Source organism: Microtus oregoni, unplaced genomic scaffold (genome assembly GCF_018167655.1).
Source record: "Microtus oregoni isolate MIOR12 unplaced genomic scaffold, Mior012 000138F_ref0000102, whole genome shotgun sequence".
Classification (NCBI taxonomy): Eukaryota; Metazoa; Chordata; class Mammalia; order Rodentia; family Cricetidae; genus Microtus; species Microtus oregoni.
Window position 1 is genome coordinate 1,248,699 of NW_024544788.1, and position 25,494 is coordinate 1,274,192.

Consider the following 25,494-nt stretch of genomic DNA (forward strand, 5'->3'; position numbering starts at 1 on the left):
ATGGTAAGACCATATTTAGAATTTCAGTCAAGGTGGAGAGATTATTTAGACTGGTGTAAATTCTATCTTGATGAAACTTTGTGTGTGCTCTAAAAGATATGACTTTTGAATTATTGAGTATTCCATAAAAGTCGATTTTATCATGTTTTTGAAAGATAGCTTTAAAAAAAGAAACTGAGCTATTGGTTTAATTTAACTCTCTAAGATTCTGCAACTGCAAGACGTACAGTAACAATCAGACCCCGCCTACATACAGTAGAATACATTGTAATCCCGTGGTTTGACTCTATAAGCCTTGGATACTCTGCCCAGGGACTACAACTAGGGAGGGCTCTCAGTTGTAGTCCTGAGGTCATGAGCATACAGCACTAGTATTTATTTGATAAACCCTTTTCTTATTAAAATTTATTCATGGTCACAGTGAATCTCTGAGTGATCCCAGACCCACAAACTTTTGTTCAATTTTAACATGGTAGCTTCTATTTAATTCATTATATTTTCTTTTATTATTACTCCTTAGACGCCTGTATGTTTGTATACATTATACATATAATATGTAATATATGCAATACTTTATTGATTCTTTGGGAATTTCATGACATGCATCCCAATTCTGCTCATTTTCAAGTCGCTCTATATCCTCCCTTTACCTGTGTGGTATCCTACCGGAAAAGAAAATCAAAAAAATACCAAACCAACCAATGAACAAACCAACCAAACAAAAAACCCAACATCACTCCTCTGACTTTCCTGCCACTCCAATTATTTTAGTGGCCTTGGGAGCCCTGGTGTGTCATGCAGGAAACCTTTTTGTCCAATCAGAACCACCCAAAAACATTCATTGTGATTAGTTATTGATATGATTAAAGGTCTCTGGTATCTGGACCCTCACTGAAACTTCTCTGCAATATCCCGCAGCTGCCCCATGTCGTGGAGATCCTTCAGAACCAGTCCCTTTACAATTTCCAGAAGGTCCTAGATGGGAAGATGCTAGGGTGGGCAACTCAAAGCCCTGATTTGGTCCAGGGTGGTAGGCAACCTGGTCGGTCCTGGAACCTGGAGCTGCCCCCTCAGGTGATCCTTGGAGCCAGCTCTCCTACACCCATTCCATCAGGGTCAGCTGTTGCATGCCTGTGGTGAGGGGTGGAGCCATATCTCCTGAGTGCAGGGACCAGCCCTCCATGTCTGGACCACTGGGACCAGCTTGCCTGTGAGTGTCAGGGTCAGCTGTCTTGCCACAGCAAGTTTCAGGGTCAAGTTTGCCAGGGCTAGTGAAGGGCAGGCCTGGCTCAGCATGGCCCTTGGCTTTCATCATGCATGACCTTCTGTGGTAACATAGACCAAAGACATCATGACAGAGCCCAGATGCAGCAGGACCATGGATCCAGACATGGCCTTCTGCATCGTCTCTGGCTCAGATGTCACCATGGCACCTGTGGCAGCTCAGGTCACCCAGAACAGTAAGGCCCCAGCAGCAACAGGGCTCTCAGACGCCAACATGGTTTTAGGTAGCTAACCAGATCCTAGGCATCGGTACAACCCTTGTTGCCAACAAAAGCCATGGGCATTGACTCAGACCCTGGCTGCTGTAGGACCATGGACAGAGAGATAGCCCTAGGCTGCAGCTTAGGCCTTGATATCACCAGAGCCCGAGATGGTGACACAGGTCACTCAGATCAGTCATTGGCAGCCGCTTCCCCCTGGGAAACCAGCATGGCCTCACGTCGCAGACCAGACCCCAGACAACTTCATGGCCCTTGGTGCTAACAGGAGCCATGGATATCAACTCAGACCCTGCCTGCCATAGGGACACAGACATACACATGGCACTAAGCAGATACTTGGACCTGTATGACACCAAGGCCCTGGGTGGCAGCACACATTACTCAGATCAGCATGGCTCTGGAAGCTTGCAAACCAACAAGGTCCCAGATTGCAGCCCAGGCCCTGAGCATCCATGTGGCCTTTGGTGACAACACAGGAAATGGACTTCAACACAGACCCTGGCTGCAGTTCTGACATGGACCCAAATGGTCCTTGGCAGGAGGCACAAGTGGATGCCACTAAGACCCTAGGTAGAGGCAGAGGTATTCAAATTGGCATGGTTCCATCAGCAGCATGACCCAGGGACACCAACATGGCCTCAGGTGGTAGCCCAGACGCCAGGCATACACATAGCCTTCAGTGGTAGCAGGAGCCATGGACATCAACACAGAGACCCTGGCCACTCTCTCAGACATGTCCTTCAGCAGATTCTCAGTCCCTGATGTCACAATGGCACCGGTGGCAGTGCAGGACACTCAGATCAGTACAGCCCGTGAAGTGGCATGTTCTACCAACAGGTGAAAACAAAGACACAGGGCATTCAGTGGTCTTTGATGATGGCACAACCCATGCATGTCCACACAGTCCCTGCCCACAGTAGGACCATGGACCCACAGAACCTTGGTAGCAGCCCGGCAAGGTCTGGGTACCACCTCAAACCTGGGTGGTTAGCAGGACGCCCACAGCAGCCTGCTCCTCACCCCCTTCGCTCCTTCTGTTCTCCCTCTTTCTACAGCACATGAATCATTCTGATATGTTCCCTCCAATTTCTCCACCACACATTTGCTCATCACAGTGACCGTCTCCTGCCCATGAATGTCTTCAGCAGGTCCAGGAAGGCCTATGGGCAGCTTCCACCCACCTGAGCTGTTTTCAAAGAGGGGCAGAAACGGGAATGTATCCAGATTGGAGGGTAAGTAGGGAGGAACTGGGAGGAAGGAAAACCATAAACAGGTGTGACAAAAAATCTAATTTCTTTAAGAAAAAAAAAGTATTGGTACAATCCCCCAAATAAAAGTTTTCATCACCATCAATATCGTCTGTGCCAACTTCTCCTTAGCTTTCTTGTTTGCAGGATTACTTCTGAATCACTTGCTCAGAGGATCTACTAAGCCTGAATCAAGAAGGCTTATGTGACCAACTTTCTCCCAATCACCATGTATTAGGAATATTCATCTATGCATGAAACACTCATGACTTAAAATATTAAACTATGTAACTAGACTTTGTCATTCTGTTTAAATGGAATTTCCTGAAAAGTGTACATCTTATCCTACAAAATACCAGAAAGCATGCGGAGCTTATGTGTTTATTGTTAACATGAGTGTTCAATTTTAGTTAATCTTGGCAATGGGCACATGGGTCACCAATTAGCCATTTGGCTCCTGAATGAAGGATGATGCCATTCTAGGAAGAATCTTCCTTAAAGTCCCTAAGTATGATGATGTCTTCAACAGGAGGTGTGTTTCCTAACAGTAGGAGTGTTTCCCTCCTCTCTTTGGCTCTTCGGTTGGCGAACCACACCTAAAATCAGAGGGAGACAAGATTGTTTTAGCATTGGCTTCCACCCCCAGAGCCGAGGAAGAGACATCACTTTAAGGCACCTAACATGGAACTTCCTACTCAGCTCACAAAAGCAAGCCCCGGCTGTGTGTCAACCTCTGCAAACAGGGCCATGATTTTGTCTTTTTCCAGCAGTATATACACTTCAGTGGGGACTTCCACCCATGGTAAATCTGACCAGCATATTCTTTCATGTTATACAAAGTTCTCCAGCATCAGGATGAAGAATACTATCTCTGCTTCAGCGAGATTTCCAGAATCCTGCCCTGCACAATATTAATCTCTGTGTTGTAAGTGTTGTTCCTCCATACCTATCACTCCATGCCTCCTCTCAACCCTAATATAACTATTTGGCAATGTTTGGCTAGCCACACACAGAATCCCAGAAAAATTAACATTAATGGTTGTCACTATTAATTACCATCGTCCCTATTTAGGATCATTTTTTTCTATATTCAGTGTAGCACTTTTATCCATGATATTCAAGACACAAAATAGAAAGACGGGGACAATTAAAGAGTTAGAGTGGCAAGGAGTATTTCCATAGGAGGCTAAGTGTGTGGCCAGCTGGGGGTCCAAAATTGCATCACAGTGAAAACCATGTGCTGTGAATGTTGTCCACCTAGAGATGATGTACCTTTTATGTAGTGCTGTTTCAATTAAGATTAAAATAGAGTTAAAGACCGCTCAGTTTGTCAAGTGCTGTAATCTCAGCACTTGCGGGGGGGGGGGGGGGTGGAGGTAAGAGAATCCTGAATTCAAGGACAGCAAGGGTTACACAGAGAAACCCTGTGCCAAAAAACCAACATTCAAACAGGGAAAAAAGGAAATGAAATCGATTCATTGAAAAGTGCCTAGGACAAGGCTAGCTAATGCCTAAGGAAGGCTATAGATTGTCTGTCCAATTGCTTTGTTTGGATTCACTGACCTTCAGTTTTGCTTCAGGCACTTTCAGAGCTCTTGCAAGTTCTTCCCTGTGTAAAGACAACCATGGATGTTTATCATGCAGGGTTTTACATGCAATACAATGACATACATGAATTCTATGCCTTTAAAATATCACCGTCCTCCCTCACACTTGGCATTAACATTTATTCTCAGAGGCAGTCTCATTTTGAAATGAATTCATCTCCTGCAAAAGTTTCTAAATGGTAGAGACAAACAATTTTAACTATTGAAAATTAAAAATAAATGTCAAAGTCTATGCTGAGCAAAGTATGCTAAATTAAAAACAGCACTAGGGGAGGGGAAAGTGAAACCAAAAGGAGTTGATGGCTAGGTACACAGTCCCTGAAAAGATGAGGCGGTCACACAACAAACTATAAACACCTAGCACTCGTGAACTTGATGCTAGTAAGATGTTTGCGTCCACAAACTCTGGTCTCTATATTTCACAGAAATTAAAATATGACTCGGAATGAGAGGTGTTGACTATGGACATTTGCTTCATGTCAGCAGTACATGTTGGTACTGAGCTCGGGCTCCACACGGGGCATCCTCCTGTGCCCACCACAAAAGGAGAAGGCCCCTGTGACTTGGAGAGGGACGATAAGGAATACAGTTCCTCAAAGAACCAAAGGCACCTCAACATGAGCCAGAGGCCAGGGAGGTTGGGGAGCTCTTGGTCCAAACCACATACCTGGCAGCCAAATCTGGGTCCCGGGATTTTTTAAAGACGCGTTCCATTTTTCTGATCTGGCGCGGTGTGAAATGGAAGAGGTTTTGATGACCCTGGTGCCGCTGAGGAATCCTTGCCACACCAGCCTCTGAGGTGTTCAGTTCTTTCGTGTCTAGCTCCAAAGAAGAATCCGGGTGGCTACTGTTTTCTCTCACTTTGGCATCACTTTCCTTACGGTCCCTCTCGCTATCCTGGCCCTGGTTACTCTCATTGATTCTGAAATATAGGTGGCCGATGTGGCCTCCACTATGGCCACCATCTGCCTCCGTGGCCGCAACTGACGTGGAGGCCACAACTTCGTTCTCACAAACTATTTCGTCCTCATAATCTTCCGAGTATAATATTTATGCTCATAATAAAACTTCTTGGCCATAACTACAACTGTGGACCTCAAACAGCACTCGGGTCCCGGGAATGACTGACCTCGAGGTCTAGAATCTCGGCAGGGCTACCGACCAAACAAAGAGAGGACAGGAGCAGAGGATGACGTCAATGCGTCAATGTGCAGGTCCCCACATGCTCCCGAGTTCTCCAGGGTCCTCATGCACGACGTCCAGGCGCTCGCTTGCAGGAAGAATCTGTACACTCGCGAGCCCGTCACTCACTGCTGTCCTGACTGACTGCACTGGCCCTTCTGCCCACTTGCTGAGGTAAGTGCTGTCCATTTTAGCTCAGAAATGATGGTTGTGGCCCAAATGAGGAGAACCTGAGGGAGACTGATGGGGTTGTGAAAAGGTAGCATGGAGTTAAATATTGCTCCTAGGGCATGCTTCCAGAATGAGCTTTAATGCGTGTCCACATGCTGCCTGTTCCTCCTAGGTTTTAGGGAGGAGATGACGGGTGGATTGTGTGGAAGTGCAAGAGCATTTGGAATGGAGCATGGGACAGAGGCACACGCTTGACTCCAGAATGCTCGAGTGAACATGAAAAAATTTCTGTGACCCTCACCCGCCACCCAGCACTAGCGGCTCAGAGAATGGGTTTAGAACTAAGTGGACATGGTCAGATTTAGTGGCTGCTAGTTCAGGAGTGCCTGTTAGCACACTGAATGCTAGCCAGACATTGGTTTTCAAGTACAACATCAAGGTTTTGGGACTGGGTTGGAATAGAATTCTAGCTAACAACACTGACCAAATAAAACAAACGATGTGCTCATCCAAAAGAAAAATGATCTGCTTAAGAAGTTATTACATGGCCAGGCCATAGTGGCTGAGACAAACAGATCTCTGTGACTTCTAGGCCAGCCTGGGCTACAAAAGCTAGTTCCAGGACAGGCTTCAAAGCTATGGAGAAACCCAGTGTCAAAAAAACAAAGCAATACAAAACAAAAACAAACAAACAAAAAAAAAAACAAATAGAAAATAGAAGAGCTAGTTCCAGGACCTCTAGGACTGTTACACAAAGAAATCATGTTTCAAAAAGCCAAAATAATAATAATGATAATAATCACCTCAGATATTTTTTAATTTCTGTTAAATTTCAGGTATAATATTTGCATCAGCTCTTAACACCGAGGGTATTGATTTGGTTAGTTCCTTACTCCTGTTTGACTGAAGGTAAACACACAAATATTCAGGCAATATTTAGAATAATACTTGGCCTATGACATATAGCATGTGACACGTTTTCAACAAAAGAATAGGTGTCAGAGTTATTCAAGGTTGGAAGTTGGGGAGGTTCATTCCAGTCTTCCTGACAGATTCCTTAGGGTTTTCCTTGCTCTTAGAATTTTTGGGATCAGTAGTCATATACGTTTACACTGTATACACAATATAGATATAAAATGAATGGCTAAATCTGTTTACAGTTATAGAAAAGGGAATCATTTAAATTTTTTTCTTTCTCTTTATTTTTTTAGCATTAATGTCTTTATTACAGCTTGCAGTCCTTTATACAGGGGAAGAGGCTAAAATCTCTTTTTAAGTTAACATTTCCCTTTATTTTACATAGGGATCACAGTTTTTTTTTACTTCCTCTCCTCTCAACCTCTCGCCCTCCCTGACTCCCATCTATCCCCCTTCCCTTCTACCCACTGTTCCTCGGTCTCCATCCAGAAAGGTCCGGGCCTCCTGTGGACTTGCACATAGCAGGGCACATCAAGTTGAGGGAGGACCAAGCTCTTCTCCCTGTATAAAGGCTGGGTAAGGTAATCCAGCATGGGGAATAGGTTCCAGAAAGTCAGCTAAGCACCATGGACAGTTCCTGATCTCATAGCTAGGAACCTTACAAACAGAGCAAGCTACACAATTGTCCCACACATGCAGAGGGCCTAGGTCGGGTCCATGCAAGCTCCCTAACTGTGGGTCCAGAGCCCATGTGGACCCACGAGCTTAGATCAGCTGTGCCTTTGGTTCCTCCATCATGACCTTGACCTGACCCCCCTGGCTCATACAATCCCTTCTCCCTTCCTCAGGGGAACTCCCAGAGCTCAGCCCAGTGCCTGGTTGCAGATGTCTTTGAATCATTTCATGTTTTTTTTTCTCTTGGGAATCTCTGTGAATCATTAGATTTTTGAAAGAGGTTTCTTTTGAGTAAGTGCAAAGATGGAAGTCTTTATATCAATTACACCAAAGTTTTGCTAAAAATGCACAATGGGGGACTGGATAGATAGATGGTTCAGTGATCAAGAGCCCTTGCTGCTCTAATAGAGGACCCGAGTTCGGCTCCCAGAGCCCACATAAGAAAACTGACAACCACCTATTACTCTAGCTCCAGGGTATCCAGTGTCCTTATCTGGACACTGCAGACACCCACACATATGTACAAATACTTACACATGAACACACACACACATACACATAAATAAAACCTAAAATATATCTAAAAATGAGCTCAATCTTCCAAGAACTGGGAAAACCCTAGGGAATCTGTTAGGAAGGGGAGTCGTGACCCTTCCCCATTTCCTCCCATGGTTAGCTCAGGCACCGATTATTTTCCCGGAAAGGTGTCACATGCCTTATTCTGTGTGTTTATACAAGTTGATTACTTGACTGTGGATTTGGCAGAGTAGATGAAGAGACAGGGACCCTGAGTCTGCAGTATGCCAGTGCAGGAAGCTGGGGTCTTTCTGATGACATGGAAACATGGGATGATACTTGACATTTATACTTGGGCCTCAGAACAGTTTCCCCCTCTCACTGACTACCAAGCACTTTCTAGGAGACCTCAGGATTATAACTTCAGAGGAAGAAGAGAGTAGACGGCAAAGAAAGAAGCAGCATAAGAAAAAGAAAATGGGATGGGCAGTGCCAGCTTTGTCTAATAGGCAGCTAAATCCCAAAGCCTGAGCTCTACATATCTTGGGACCCTGAATGAAATGCTTCATTCACAGCTTCCAAAACCATGAATGGGGATAACATCAATGGCACAGGACTGGGATACCGTCAGGGTTAATGAATTACTTGCAGAATTTTGGCATCCTTTTACTTCAGTTTCACAAACCAGTGTACCAGCAACTACAGTTTCCTTCCCCTGGGAAGCACATCCTCAAAGCTCTTGATGTCTTCCCCAAAGCCTAGTAACTCGCTACCTAGATAGATTTTATATTAGCTTCCGTTTTCTGGCTTGGACCTTTTCTTCCTTGCACCTCCTTCCATTCAACAGTGGTGGAGGATGGACCTATGGATTCAGCCCTGTTGCTGCATCTTATTACACCTTATGATGTTTCTCTTTGGCTTGTGCTCAGGAGAGGCACTTAATATATGCAACGGAGTTCGGCCTCATCATTTTCATGGATATAATAAAACATGTAGTAGGCCACAAAGCAACTGTACCAATTGTGTCCAAGAGATGAATTCCTGGCAGAGTTACTGGCAGTGCACACACCTAGATAGAAGGACAAGGCAGAGGAAGAGTTGAAAGTCAGCCAGTTCTGTTGCAGGAGCCCTGCTCAGGTAACACCCAAGCTTTGGGAGTCAGCCTGCAACGGGAAGTGCCCTAATGGAACACAGATCAGGTCATATGCTGTGGGACACAGAGCTCATGCAGTGTGGGTATTGGTGGATACATGAAGCACCATGCTGAGGTCCACACGTGCACTGCAGAGTGGCAGACATCGCTCCCAATCAGAGTACCTTACCTGAATGACAGTCTCAGCACTAGGATAATACTTTCAGAGCTCTCGTCAGCATGGAAGCTGCTGACTTCTGTAGGACTGTAAATAGCCCAATGAAAGTGCCTTTACCAATTCATTGTCCCTCATGCTCAGCACTAATGGGATGTCTCCACCAATTCCCTCCCGTCAGAGCTCAGGGAACCCCATGGAAGAGGAGGTAGGAGGGGTGTGAGAGCCAGAGTGGATGGAGGACACCAGGATAAGTCCCTCTAAGTGGACTGAGCACAGCTCATAGAAACTCTCATGAGCAATGGAACATAATGGAAAGAGGAAGTGGCCAGAAGCACAGGTAACCTGGGGTCAGTCTAGAAGCCCTGGGACTTCATGCTTTCAGCTTGTGATTCCAGAGCTGGGAGAATATTTCCCTAATATTCCTAATGTTCCTAGTCCTTATGTTTGTGGGATAAGCACCAAGCTCATGGCCTGAGCAAGGGCTGTGCTCAGACCTTATTTCCCACTCCTTGGCTCATTTCATGCTTCTGACATCACACTTCTGAGTCTTGATATTTGTGTCCCCCTGCCTCCTGCCACTTTCCTTACCTCCCTTCACTCCATGAGGGTGCAGCCCTTTCTCCACCCTTCTCCTGAACATTCTCAGCTTCCTCTCTCTCTCTCTCTCTCTCTCAGGATGTGTCCTGCTCCCCCTGCTCTCCCTCACAGTCCTGTCTGTGCAGCCATGTCTATCACCTCAGACTCACTGGCATGTTCCTCCAATTTTACGACACAGTGCTCTTTTGTCTCACTGCTATCAATCTTGAGGTCATTGATGAAAGAAGCCTGACATCCAGACTCTCCTGAGTTCTTTAAGACTGGGCGTGGACTCTGAACTTATGAGTTTGTGTTTGCCTGGTGCAGGTTTAGCAAAGCTCACACTCAGTCAGTTGAGCCGTCCCACATAGGCTAGCACTGCCGATGTCTGCTCTGCCTCCACATCCTTGTGCACACCCAGCAGAAGGCTGCACAGCCTGGCCTTACTTTGTCAAAGTCTTATTATCTTTAGTCAACCGAATTCTTCCTTATTGAAAGGATTTCTGTGAATAGAGTTTCCAGACACTACTCTAACCCTCTCTTAAACTGTGAATTTCCACATTCCCAGGTTGCCATTGTTCTTAGATCTATTTCTGTTAGTTTATGTGTGTGACTGTTTGGGCTGCCTGTATGTATGTGTACTACGTTCCTTTCTAATGTCCGTGGAGCTCAGAAGAAGTTAGTGGATACCCTGGAAATGGGGCTCTAGACAGCTGTGACCCACCATGTTGGTAACAGTAACTGAACCTGGGTCTTCTGCAAGAGCACCAAGTACTCTTAAGCACTGCATCATCTCTCTACTCCCAACCAGGCTTCATTGTAGTGACAGTGACATCAGTTATATCCCTAAATGCATGATATAACAGAAGAAGAAGCTAAACTTCTGTTTTTTTTTCCACCGTCGGTGTCAGAGCCCTGGTCGCTCAGTGTTTAGGCCAAAGAGGACAATTCGCTACAAGCTGTGTTGACTTTGTCCCACCCTGAACCTGATCTCAGCTCCTTTTCCTATTTCTGCCTGGATGACCCTCCCCCCCGCCCCGCCCGGGAAAAGCCTCTCTTTCTACCGCTGGAGAATTCAGTCAATGTTTTCCTTTCATAGTTGTGATGTTAGAACTTCACCATCCCTGAGGTCCTAGGCCTCTCCTCTGGGACCCCAGGTACTCATACTTCCACGATGAGCCTTCACTCCTGACCTATATACTTGACATCGATCATGAATCATATTCCAGAAACCTTGCTTCAGGCAGCTTCTGTGAAGCTGGTCAGGGTGGACTTAACTCTGGAGTCTTAAGACAACTGGGAGGCTGGCTCTCCGAGGATGGGTTAGAATACTTAGATTCTTTTGATAGACTTCTCCTGGGAGCAAACTTTTTCCTCTTGTACCTTTACCTTGTGTGGGCATCAGTACCAGATTCCTTGTTCTTGGAAGCCTTTTTGGTGAAAAAGGGGTATTTTTGTTCTATGACATTGTAGGAGCGATCTCATCTAAATGGAACCCTATTCTTGAGCCCCTACTGACACGGACATACTTTCTGGCAGGATTTGTTGAAGGCAACGTGAACATTCATTGCAGAAATTGAGATATAGAAGTCGCCACATTGTATATACCAGGTTCTGTTCTCTGTTTCTGTCCCCTTTCCCCAGCTGGTCATCCTCAATCCATTTCTTTTCCGTTCTTGAACCTGTCAATGCTTCTTGTAAAGCCTTCCCTTCTCCATCTGCTCTACTCTTCCATACTATTTCCTTACCACATCAGATCCTGTGCTGTCTACACTCACTGGCCACATAGGCCATCTTTTTCTAAAGGGATTCATATTGTCTACAGCACTAGCATGAACCACTAATGGAAGAAATCCCACTGGCCAAATACAGAGTGTTTCATACCCTCAGATGGGCTTAGAAGACATTCAAATACAGCCTTAGTCCCTCACCTAATATATAGTCTACAGATTACAGAAAATTTCATATCAGCATCCAAGGAAATCTGTGTAGGTTTTTTTTTACAGATATTCATTGTGTGTGTGTGTGTGTGTGTGTGTGTGTTTGTGTATGTGTGTGTAAAGGAATGCTAGTGAACCATTGGCTTTTGTGTATGTATTTATATATGATTTAACACTTAGAAGGACATGTTTACGATCTGTCTCTCCAGTTATTTGTTTGTTTAGTAGCACAAAAATAATACATACTAGATAGTTCCTAAATGTGACTGCAAGTACTTATTGAGTGCGCCAACTCTCTTAAAGCATTTCCACTTACATTGGGTTAGAAATAAATAAGCCCTTACATAAATTAAATATTCACACATCTCACAGAAACAAGGAAAGCAAACTATATTTTTCTCAAGTACACATTTTCACTGTGTCTTGCAATGAGAACTTAAGGGTAGCTAACTAGGTGGGTATCAGAAAATATTTGAACTGGAGACTGTTGGCAGTACCCAGAAAACTACTGGCTTTTTCTGAAACAACAATTGTACTTCTGGCTCCTAAAATTCGTTGTGAAGTTGCCATGAGCACAAATAGGCAGCATCAAATATGTATTTGATAAGGGATGTGGAACTTTGAAGTAGACTGTGATGTCGTAGGTGCCAGATGAACCCAAATTCCCTGAGGTTCTCTTGAGGAAAAGCAGGTACATACAACTCAGATGAAAGTCACCTTTGCTTAGAATAGTGGTTCTCAACAAGTTTGACCCACTTGGGGTTGCTTCTCAGATATCCTGCATGTCAGATATTTACATTATAATTAATCACAATAACAAATTATAGTCATGAAGTAGCAACAAACAATTTTATGGTTGTAGGTCACCACCACATGGGTAGCTGTATAAAGGGTTGAACCATCAGGAAGGTTGAGAACCACGGCTTTAGAATCATATAGAAAGCTGTTCTCTCTGTGCCAGGTCAGATGGACCCAGTGCCATTGCAGTCAATGTCTACAACAATTCTGCCTGCAAATTCCTCAAATGAAGTGCTTGGGACATTCTGGATCATTGGCCAACATTGGCCTTTCCACAAATTTAGGTGTTCTGTGGCCTGGGATCGTTTTGTGAACACGGGGAATTGTATCCCCACCCCTGTGCCTTCTTCTGCTCCCCAAATGTCTTGTTCTGTAAATATGACCTGATTAGTTGCCCGGGAAGAACAACATACTCTCTTATATCCAAAATGTGTCAGAAACATGTATGTTTAACAAAGATGACAGGAGTTCCTTTGTGGCTTGCTCTGCTCTGTCCCCAGGTACGTGAAAGGTATAAGGGCCTATGGATCTCCAAGTATCATGTGACGTCACGGGGAGAGTGTCATGAGGATCATGAGAGGCTAAAGTGCACATTTCTGTCATTGTCTCTTGTTACTACAGTTCCTTAGCAGTGTCCTCTCTGGTTAAAGCATTCACTCCAGCAGAAAAGCTCTTTAAGGAGTAACCCATTGTGAGTAACTTCAGGGAGAGCCCCACACTGAATGGATCCAGTAGTCTCCGTACTCCCAAGAGTAGATAAATCTTAGAGACTGCTGGGAGTCAGTCTCAAACCAGCAGAGCAGTCTGGAAGGGACCAGTAGAACAGCTGAGCAGGAGCAGAGACCAGGTGAGCTGCCTGGAAGAGGCTTAGAGTAGCTGATCTGTCTGGAAAGACTGCAGCCTGCTGTCCTGTCTGTGGACTGCACAGTGTGGCTCAGGTTTCCAGATTTGGAGAGCCATCAGTCCTACCGTGGTAGGCTTTGGTGACAAAGCTGACTTGGAGTCATTTCTCTCCTGTAAGCAACCCCTCACCCATATTCCTGTAAGGAAGTCTGATAAATGCAATTTGTTCTCCAGGTGGACTCTGGTATTATTGTTCCTTCTGTCTGGGGCAGAATTTCTTTCTGCAGTAGTAAATGTGTGTTGTTTCCTTAGAAAAAGTGTGTTTTGCAATAGGAGATGAGAGTAAGATGTTGCTAGAGGCAAAAGGAGTAGGTGAAGCAGCAATACAGGAGGCCAGTCTAACTGATAATCAGACAGTCGTCTAGGGTCCTAAGACACAAAGCTCAGGCTTTGGAGCTGGGCACCATGTGCCACCTCCCACTGTCAAGCATCTCCTTGCTTCACAGCAGCCTGCCCATTCCACTCCTTTTATGCCCATTTTTCTGTGCTCCGCCCTCTCTTCCTTCTCAGAGGTTAGAATCCAGTTATTACCTTGCAGTGAGTGAAAAGGGAAGGTGAGTGTGTCCTGTTCTGCTGATGCTCACACGATGCACATATTAGGGGCTTTTCTGTGTGAGGCATCACCCTTGAAGACCTCAGCTTCTGGCATTAGCAGGATGCAGGCTCAGAGACTCTGCATTTTATTTTTATAGTTCAAATCTACAAAAGAACTCTTCTTTATAAAAACACACAGTATATTAAAAAGGCTCTAATACAACTTCAGGAAGGATAGTATTGTCTTCAGAGTGGATATTCTACCCTTTCTCCTATTAGGGTGTTTAGGGGGAATTTTATGGGATATACTTAGGTCAAGAATTCTTGGGGGAAACTGCTCTAATTTACGAATCTCTATAGTGTATGTGTGGTGCAATATTCAGTAACCTGAATATTCAAAAAATATGTTTATTTTTGAGACATGGTTTCTCTGTAGTTTTTGGAGCTTTCTCTGTATCTTGCCCTTGCAGACTAGGCTGGCCTTTAATTCACAGATATTCACCTGCCTCTAACTTTCAAGTGCTGGTATTGAAGATGTTTGCCATCTTATCTGGGTAAAGGTATTCTTAATGTTGTTTGAAGATTTTGATCAAGCATACTGTTATTGGATCCGGACTGTACCTCACTCCTTATACATAAAAATAAAGCCATGGGGGTGTTTTTCTGCAACGATTCCGTGTTAAAGATGCTTGCTGGCAAGCCTGATTGTTGTAAGGGGGGATGCTTGTTCTTCTAGGCTGCCCAGCTTGCTTAGCCCGGAAATAACCACACAGAAACTGTATTAATTAAATCACTGATATGTACATTAACTCTAACTTCTCATTGGCTAACTCTTACATATTAATTTAACCCACTTCTATTGATCTGTGTATCACCATGAGGTCTTGGCCTACCAGCAAAGTTACAGCCCATCTATTTCTGGGGGCAGTTCCATGGCGTTTCTCTCACTCTGCATTCTCCCTCCCAGCATTCAGTTCTGTCTTCCCTGCCTACCTAAATACTGCACTATCAAAATGCCAAGGGAGTTTCTTTGTTTATTTACCAATGAAAGGAGCACATAAACAGAAGGATCTCCTGCACCACAGATGACCTGAACCTGATCTCTGGAAAGTGCATGATGGAAAGAGAGAACTGATTTTCCCAAGTTGTCTTCTGACATCCAAACATGTGCTGTGACATGCACAAAATGGTAAAGGTCCATACTCACATAACAAATAAATTCAACAATTAGGAGGAATCCTAATTTACTTAGCTACTAACTCTACGGGTATTTGACAATGATTTTGTGTTTACAGATGTTGATTTTCACATTTATAAGTCAAAATAATTGCACTACAACTTCCTTAGGAATCTTGCTAGCTGTCCTGATATCACAGCGCTCTAGGGTTCTACAATTAAAGGGAAGAAAGAAAAAGATTGCATTTGTGTGATTAGAGTGCACAGACAACTAAATGGCTAAGAGATTTTGTTGTTCTTTCAGAGGAGCAGAGTACAGTTCTCAGGACCAACCTTGGTAACCATCTATCTATAAGTTGAGCTTCAGGAGAGCCAATGCTCCCTGTAGGCACCCAAAGTACAAGCACACAAAATAATAATGATCTTTTATTTAAAAAAATAAATTAGATCAATTATAGGCACATTAGTTCTAATTTCTCATTTGCTAACTCTTACATACTAATTTAACCACTTCTATTGATCTGTGTATCACCATGAGGTCTTGCCCTACAAGCATTTCTTTAGATTTCTTAATCTGTACCTTTAATAAATTTAATATTAATTTTTAGATTTGTTTATTTATCACATGTACAGTGTTCTCCCTGCATGCATGCCTTCATGCCAGAAGAGGGCACCAGATCTCAATATAGACGGTTGTGATCCACCATGTGGTTCATGGGAATTGAACTCAGGACATCTAGAAGAACAGGCAGTGCCCTTAACCTTTAAGCCATCCCCTTAATATTAATTTTTAAAAGCAATGTTAAACTCTAGTTTTCTTTTTATTAATTAATTATTTTCCCAATCACATTTCCTCTCCATTCTTTCTCTCTTCCCAGACCCTTCTACTAACCTGCCTCTTCCCCCCCATCCACTTCTTCTCTTTTCAGAAAAGAGCGGGTCTCCCATGTATATCAGCCATCTGTGGCATATCAAGTTGCAGTAAGACTAGGCACCTCATTTCCTACTAAGTTTGCGTAAGGCAATACAGTAGGAGGATAAGGTTCCCAAAGCAGATCACAGGGTCAGAGACATCCCTACTGTTAGGAGTCCCACCAGAAGACCAAGACCATAATTTACACAACTGTAAAACATGGGTAGAGGGCCTAGGTCAGTCCCTTGCAAGCTCTCTGGATGGCAGCCGAGTCTCTGTGATCCCCTCTGGACTTGGTTAGTAAATTCTGTGGTTTCTCTTTTGGTGCCCTTGGCCTCTCTGTGTCCCACAATCCTTTCTCCACCTCTTCCACAGGATTTTCTGAGCTTCACCAGTGTTTATAGTTCTGCATCTGTTTCCATCAGTCTCTGGGTGAAGGACTACATTTTCTTATTGAGATCCTCTTGATATTTTCCAACATCTCAGCACACTGAGGAAATTTCTTTGAGAATATTAATTGTTTGAATGGAAGCTAGCCTGAGGTTATTTCACTTTTGTATACTTACTGTATATATGGTGCTTTCTCAGCTCAATACTGTTACAGAGCACTCTCAGCTTCAGGAGTTTGCTGGCACTGTGAAAAGGGCAGAGACCCACACAGTGTCAGCCTAGTCAGACATGAGAAGTACTGGGCAGGACATCGTACAGTGACTCTGATGGAGATTCCCAATCAACCATCTGGAGCATTTTCATTGTTTCAATGGTGACGTCAAGTGTTTTGCAGCGACTTGTCCCCCCAGAATGCTACATAAACTCCACTTCACAAGCATGACACTCCTGCAGGTAGAGGACAGTGTTGATGTGCCTTCAGTGTCCTCTCAAGGAAACTGGCACAAACACTAGCTGACATAACCATGTCCACTTAATTCCCAGATCTTGCAGTGTGCACCCAGTGAGATACAGAAGCTAGAGTTCTCCAGGGGTTCACCCAGAGGCCATGTGCTCGGTGTAAATGCATGTCCTCATCCCTACTTGTGCACCTGCAACAGCTTTCTTTCTCTTCCACTCCATTCCTCGAGGCTTTGGTGTACTTGGTTGGATCCATGTTAGATCCATTCTGCACATGCTCCCTAGAGCCACCTTCAGTGGGCACGTATCTCCTATAGGGTTTGTGTGATGGAAAGAGGACAGATGTGAATCTTGCTAAAACCCACATGCTGCAAAGTCATTTCAATCCACAAAGCATTTATGGAGATGACACTACTCTCTTTTAGGTCTCATCATGGCTTTCCAATCCCAACATGTGGAACCCAATGTCTACACACTGTATGAAAATGAAATTGAGGGGAGCCTTGATTTTGAACACGGGGCCACTGCAGCAACAGAAAGTGTCATCTATGGTGAAGGTTCTCTAAAAGGTTCCGACAAACCAAAGAACCAGGGCATCCCACACTACAAGGATGATGTGACCCACGTTGCTAATTTCAACTACGTTGGTGATGACATCAGGCATGAGAGCCATGGGAGCCACCAAGGTTACAGAAACCCACAGTTGAAGGAGCAAGAGAATGTGGCTGCTGGCAGAGTGCCCCAGGTCCGGCGCACAAGGCCAAGGATCCAGTTTGGTCTCACACCCAGGCAGCTGAATGAGTTGGAAGATGTTTTTGAAAAAACTAAGTACCCTGATGAGATCATAAGGTATGTCACTTGTTTCAATAGCTGTTCCAGCTCCCATCCATCAGCATCTCATTAGGAGGTGTGTTCTTCACACTATGAGCCCTGTCTGCTATGAGCCTCAAGCATGAAGTCTCTGTTTAGTTGCTGAGTATGGGAAGTATGTTTTAAGATGTCAAAGTCAACATCTATATCTGTATCTATATCTATATTTATCTATTTGTCTATCTATCTATCTATCTATCTATCTATCTATCTATCTATCTATCTATCTAGTGTTGGTTGATGCCTCTCAATTTCTTCTTTAAGTTTTCTTTTTGTTTTTTTTTCATCCTCCTTCTTATCCTCTTCTTCTTCATGGCCCCCGTTTTATAATGGGAATTGTACTCAAGATGTTCTATTGGGAACTCACCAAGGCCAGCTGGCCTTGGTCTGATAAAGCCTAGGATAAAACCGGACTCGCTGAACATAGCGGACAATGAGGACTACTGAGAACTCAAGAACAATGGCAATGGGTTTTTGATCCTACTGCACGTACTGGCTTTGTGGGAGCCTAGGCAGTTTGAATGCTCAACTTATTAGACCTGGATGGAGGTGGGTGGTCCTTGGACTTCCCACAGGTCAGGTAACCCTGATTGCTCGTTGGGCTGACGAAGGAGGGGGACTTGATTGGGGGAGGAGGAGGGAAATGGGAGGCGGTGGCGAAGAAGATACAGAAATCTTTAATAAATAAGTAAATTAATAAATAAAAAAGACCTAGTGGTTTCTAAGTAATCCCTCTACTACTATAGCATATCCACCTTATGTCAATTAATGTGGTTATTTATTTATTTCGTTTCTTGAGACAGGGTTTCTCTGTAGCTTTGGAGCCTGTCCTGGAGCTAGCTCTTGTAGAACAGGCTGGACTCGAACTCACAGAGATTTCCCTGCCTCTGCCTCCTGAGTGCTGGGATTAAAGGTGTGTGCCACCACCGCCCTGCTCAATGTGGTTATTTTTATAAAATAAAATAGAGATCATTGAAAAGCCGCTTTCATACTTTAGGTCTCACCTTCTCTACATAGTTTTGTGTTGGCCTGTGATGAATTTCCAGAAGTCTATTCATCTTGCCAAGCTGAAATGCTGTATTTCACTAACAGCTCCAATTTCCATCTTCTTCTCTCAGAAAGGACCTTGCAAAGCGCTTGTTCCTGGGAGAATCCAGAGTGCAGGTCAGTAAATCCGAAAAGACTTTGGGCAGGGCACTCTGCTTCAGGACATGGTCCATGTTCTTGTACCCAATATGAAAAGCATGCGTGGGTGAGAGGTGTCCTTGTCTGGGTTATGATAGTAACTGAGCACTGAGTGTTGAAGTTTTCCAGAGTTAAAATGGAACGGGCAGCCATTAAGTCTTTTCCCATTATTGGAGACATTGTAGTCTCTTAATTGAAAAAAAAAACTAAAAAATGCACACAATTTTTTAGCATTTTTATTTTATTTAATTGTCTTTATTGAGCTTTATATTTTTCTCTGCTCCCCTCCCTTTTCCCTTCTCCCAGTCTCTCTGTCCTGTGACCCCCACACTCCCAGTTTACTTACGAGATCTTGTCTTTTCCTACCTCCTAAGTAGATCCATTTATGCCTGTCTCAGGGTCCTCTTTGTTGTCTTGGTTTCCCGGTATTGCTGGTTTTCTTTGCTTTATGTGTTAAAACCACTTATGAGTGAGTAAATATTATATTTGTCTTTCTGTTTCTGAGTTACATCACCCAATATGGTGTTTTCTAGATCTATCCATTTGCCTGCAAATTTCAAGAAGTCATTTTTTTTTTACTGTTGTGCACATGTACTTTTTCTTCATCCATTCTTTGACTGAAGGCCATCTAGGTTGTTTCCAGGCTCTCGCTCTTATGAATAATGCTGCTATGAACATATTTGAGCTGGTGTTCTTGTGGTGTGATTGAGTGTTTGGGGGTATATAACCAACAGTAGTATTGCTGGGCGTGGAGGTGGATTGTTTCCTTGTTTTCAGTGAAATCGCCATACTTACTTCCAAAGTGGCTGTACAAGTTTACACTCCCACCACCAATGCAGGAGTGTTCCCTTTACCCCAAATACTCCCCAGAATAAGTTGTCATCTGTGTTTTGATCATGGCCATTCTTATAGGTGTAAGATGGGACACAGAGTTGTTTTGATTTGCATTTCTCAGATGACTAAAGATGTTGAACATTTCCTCAAATGTCTTTCAGCCATTTGAGATTCACAGAACACTTATAATCAGTATGGGAACATCATATATATAGAGAGCATTGAGTATTATATGGTCATGCATATAGGAAAACATAAATGTTTACTGGTATGTGTACAGTGATTAATACTGAAGTCCGGACACTCAGGTCATTTCAGGGTACTTATATGTACTGTTGTAGTAGGACTCTAAGTGACCTTGGGGACATTCTAATTGATGTAGCAAGCAGTAGGAGAAAAACAGGGCTCTGTTTCAACAAAGAAACACTTAGTTATAAGTGTGGATTAAGTAAGGCCAGAGAGATATTCAGTGTTTCATAACTTATCTGTGTTTAATTTGTCCAAGAGTCATGTGGGAAGACACTCACAAGTGCAAATGGTTGGCCCTCCACCTTTGTAAGTGTGTGGAAAGCCGATGTAGAAAGCAGCAAAGTTGAACCTTCATGTTCCCCCATGCTGTGTTTAGATTATCTAAAAACAATGCAAAATTGTCATGTCAGTGTTATGACATGTATGGGGCTGACAGCTTTAAAGAGTTAATTTTGTTACAATTAAACAAAAGAATAACATTGAGCTCATTTAAGTTAATCGAGTAAAGAGAACGGGATCAGGTGAAGTTATAGAATGTCAAAATGCAGGTTGGTAATGAGGAGAGGGCCCGAAGGATAAAGCTCTTGCCACATGAGTCTGAAGATCTGAGTTGGGACCCTCAGCATAAAGTTTAGCAGGTGTCAGCTCACACTGTAGTCAGAATCTCTTATTCAGGAGGCAGAGACTGCGGATCCTTAGGGAGACCTAGATTAGGTCCGTCGCTGAGCTGAGGTTCATGGACAACCCTGCCAGTGTAAATCAGGTGGGGAGCAAGCTAGGAAGATGCTTGACTCTGACCTTGGTCCTCTGCATGCACGAGTGTGCATTTGCACATAGATACACATGCAGATCAGACACCTTTGCAAATTTTTATGTGTTTGCAAATACATAAAAAGCAAAGGTGCCAAGCCACGGTCAAGTGTGTCTTCTGTTGACTAACTTGAAATCTGAAAGTATTCCTTTTCTTTAAAGGAGACTATGTTGAACATGTGGGTTTTTTGGAATGTGGAAAAAGATAGAGCTCACTTGAAGAAAGAGCTGTAGCTATCTTATTTTCAAATGAATTTCTTTCCTCCAGACATTAAAGACTAATGTTTAGATCATGGGATAAAAGCTGAGGCCATGAGCCCAGAGAAACTGACTGCTCCATAGCAAATGAGAAAGGGGAAAAGCAATGCAGAGTGCTATTCATGCTAACTTCCTTCAGCATGGATCAGGGCAGTCTTGATGTAAGCAAATTCCCTACCTGCAGCAGTAGCTTGTGCAGAATAGCATTCCTGCCTAGGAGCCCCTGATGACTGACATCCTAACACCACAACGTGTAAACTACAGTAGGACCAGGCTCAGGTTGGAGAAACTGGGAGAGAATAGGGAGATTCCCCCAGGATGGAGAGAAAGAGTGATTGGATAAGAAAAGCTGAAGGAGTGAGGAATTCTCCTGCTTTCAAGCTTACAGGACCCTGTACTTCCGCTCCAGAGAGACAGAGGTGCTGCAGCCCCAGAGACTGATGTGAGGCAGCTCTAGAGAGACTGATGATGCACTACATCTCTAGAGAGACTGATGGACTATCAGTCCAGAGCCATTTGTACTGCAGCTCTAGAGGGACTGATGATGCACTGCATCTCCAGAGAGGTCGATGAACTGCAAGTCCAGAGAGTCTGATCAAGTGCAGTTCTAGAGGCTGATGCACTCCTGCTCTAGAGAGGCAGATTCAATGCAGCTCCAGAAAAGCTGATGCACTGTAGCTCCAGAGAGGCTGATGCAATTCAGCTCCAGAAAGGCTGAAGCACTGCAGCTCTAGAGGCTGATTTCACTGCAGCTCCAGAGAAGCTTATGAACTGCAGCTATCTAGCCTGATTCACTGCTGCTCCAGAGAGGACAATTTACTGCCGCTCTAGGGGCTGATGCACTACAGCTCCAAAGAGGCTGATGCACTGTCATTAGAGAAACTGATGCACTGCAGGATTAGAGAGGCTGATGCATTGCAGCTCTAGAGGCTCATTCACTTCAGCTCTAGATGTCAAGCACTGCAGCTCTAGAGGTTGAAGCACTGCAGCTCCAGAAAGGCCAATATACTGAAACTCTGGAGGATGATGACCTGCAGATCCAGAGAGGCTAATGTACTGCAGCTCTAGAGGTTAATGCAGTGTAGCTACCGAGAGGCTGATGCATGGAAGTTCTAGAGGTGCTGATGCACTGTAGCTCTAGAGATGCTGATGTACTGCAGCTCCAGAGAGACTGATGTACTGAAGCTCTAGAGGCTGAAGCACTGAAGATCCAGAGAGTCTGATTCACTGCCATTCCAGAATCTGATGCATTGCAGGATTAAAGAGGCTGATGCACTGTAGCTCTAGAGGTTTATTCACTTAAGCTCTAGATGTCATGTATTAAGGAAGAGGCGGTTTTGTTAACTGCTCTCCACATTGTTACAGATCACATTCCTGACTGGAGGTTCAGCCTAAAAACGTTGGATGTCCTGGTATAAGAACAGAGCCCAGGATGCTCTTCATGTTGACAAGAAGTAGGGCATCACTATCAAGCTTCAACTCTTACTGAGACCACAGCTTTTGTTCTGAGCCCAGAAAAATTTAGAGGGCATGGAAGAGGGGGAGGGCAAAAGTCCATAGGTGACAGTAACCTACCCTTATTACCTACATGATGGAAGCAGGGAGTCCCAAGATATCTGAATGAATTGTCTGAATTGGCTCATTTCCCTAATCCTATAGATGACAACATCACATCTCTGTGCAGGCCTCCCTTGGAGTAGTGTTAGCTCTAATAACACTTTGGGAAGGATGTTTGTTTGTTTGTTTGTTTGAGCTGGGGATAGGCTGTGACTTTGCACACTCTTTTGGCAAGTGTGATACCTTGTAATCACCCCACCTCCTTAAGGTGCTGGAGCAATAAGAAGCCATCCATCTATAAATGGTGAGCTGAAATCATGAGAGTAAAGCAGTTCACCTGGGAGAAATTATGTGTTTAGATAAGAAAAATATGTCAGAGGAGATCCAGAAACACTGGAACAGAAGGAGAAGATGCTGGAAGGACAAAAAAGAGAAGGAATGAGGAGGAGGAAGAGCATGAGGCAAAGGAGGAGATAGGGAGAGAAGGAGACTGTTTTCTGACAGTGAGGGGAAGTAGGAAGCAGGTATCCCAGTATCCTAAGTGGTGAATCTCACAGCACCCCTTGTCCTTCCTGACATGGGCGTCTTGTGTGGAGCCCCACTGGGAGTTAGGATTGAGGTGTCTGTACAAGGCAGTACAATCAAGTATATTGTTGAAGTGTGTTGTGTTGACTTCATTTTGGTTTTTGACCTTTTGTACAGAAAATAGATTTTTGTTCCTTTAGAGTCATCCAGCACCTTTGGATATTCCAGTTTTTCTGCTTGTTCTTCTGCTTTGATTTCTGAGCCTTGAAGGGAGGAGGTTATGAACACATTCCAATTAGGATAGAGCACTCCATAGTTGTGAGCAGAGATGACCACTTAAACGGTCTATAGCTAATGGAAAGTCTTTATTCCAGCTGACTAGGATGACACCCATGCATCTGGGCACCGAGGCGTGGACACAGCTGTCCAGAACATGGGGGTTTTAGGGCATCTTAAAACCTAGATGTCCTAGCATCTAGCTCAGCAGATGCAGATGCCTTTGCAGAAGTAAGCAGTTTGAATCAAGCTGTTTACTGAAGCTAAGATTAACAGTAAGCTGGGGGAGGGGTTCATTCAAACAGGTAGTTTAACCACAGCTAAGTTTGCTGGAACATTCCTAATCTTTGGTCCCTAGAATAGACCTAATTAAGTTCCCGTGGGATTCTCCATCACAGAGATCAAATTCTATTTCTACCTGAAAAGGCCTCAACAAGAATAGAAGATGAAGGGACCTCTTCCCTGGCTTAACCTGTCACATTTCCCACTAGGTCGAGGGCATGAGTCAAATCATTGACTCATCCTGTTCTAGGAGGACATAGTTGTTTCTAGGGACCAGTAACTTAAATGAGTTTATTTTCTGTTTGAGGCAGTTGGCCATGCAGGTGAAGATGCAGGGTTCCACCGTTAGTCTGATAAGGACAAGAATCAATGGTCCAGTTAATGCTGACACTAAGCTATAGGGATCCAGTCACCAGAGGCTGATAACAATGTCCTGATATATGTCTTCTTTCTTTTCTTCCTTTGAGCTTTTCTCTCTCCCTTTCTTTTCCTCTTCCCTTTCTCTTATCTTCTGCTTTCTTTCTTCTTTCTATCGACTATTCTTTTCCCCTCACTTACCCTTTCCACCTTCTTTTCCTCATCATCTCCCAGTCCTTTTTCTTCTACTTATTTAAAATCAGTTACTCATGTATGCAATCCAGGGCAAGGGCAGACCATTCCCAACACCTCATCTTCCATCTTCACTCTCCTCTCTTAGACCAATAGGTTGCAGAATTTTAGGAAGCCTGCTGGAAACCAGACTTGGCCCAGGCATTGGCCCATCACTTCGCAGCAGCTTCCTTTCCTGTGCATAGGAGATAAGAGGCCTCTATGGGAAGACACAGAAACCTCCACAGTCACCCAGCAAGGGCCTTGCATTTTTGTAGATCTTTCATGGATAAAAGAGTACAGGGTCACAGTAAAAGAAATTAGTAATATATTCAGCTTTCTGGCTCTTCAACTTAGATCAGAAATCTTGGGATCATCTCAAACAATCAAATTTGAATAATCTATGGCAGTTGTTTCAGCTGTTCCTGCACCTATTTAAACAGAACCAGAAATGGAACGTGTTGTGCCTTTTTTAACATAGATTCAAGGCCAAATATGAGCTCTCCCATCTTCTCTATTATAGGCATATATCATGAGGATTACATAGACAAGAATTCATGCAGTGGGGTGTGACTTTCCAGAGAGTCAGAGGAGATATCATTATTCTAAGCAGTAGTTCAAGTAATCCAGATAATTCAAGGGCATGATGATGTACATTGTCCTTGGCAGAGAGTGTGTAGATAGTAATCCCTGAAAACCTTTTGGTATCTGGTCTTCTCCATAACCTGATTTACTGATCCCCGTTCTCTTTCTTAGAGCCATATTTCCCATTTCATTGAAAGGACATAAGACAGGAAAGGTACTAGCTAATGAATTTCCCATTTCCGGTTGTTCTGAATTCCGACTTCCAGGGCTGGGGTTGCATAGGATTTTGTGTGTCCTTGGTTAGAAAAGTCTGGTCAATCTAAAGCCTCACTGGCATTACTGTTACACAGAGTTGTGTTTTCCTCTTGTGATACTGACTGTTGAATACACTAAAGCCATCTCTTTCACCATGTTATTGCAGAGCTGGTTTAAGAAAAGAAGAGCCCAATACAGGAAACATCAGCAGTCTGAGATTCTCCAGTGTGCATCTGCTGATGGCCAGGACACCTTGCAGTAAAGCTTTTGTAGGAGTCCTGAAGCATCATCCTGTCCAGGCCCCAGATGAAGACAGGATCTTCAGGTTTCACTGACACCTTCTGATGGCTGTGACACCTTATCCCTTCAGCAATAAAGAGTTGTGTATTCAAAATATTTC

The 25,494-nt window shown here is 43.9% G+C and overlaps 1 protein-coding gene across 1 annotated transcript; it reads left to right on the forward strand.

Moving 5' to 3' along the window:
- Window positions 1-17,253: 17,253 nt before the first annotated feature.
- LOC121444698 (paired mesoderm homeobox protein 1-like) lies at window positions 17,254-25,356 on the forward strand. Its single transcript, XM_041646603.1, has 3 exons — window positions 17,254-17,669; window positions 18,809-18,854; window positions 25,261-25,356. Exons 1-3 carry the CDS (start codon window positions 17,254-17,256, stop codon window positions 25,354-25,356), a joined length of 558 nt encoding a protein of 185 aa, XP_041502537.1.
- Window positions 25,357-25,494: the final 138 nt, after the last annotated feature.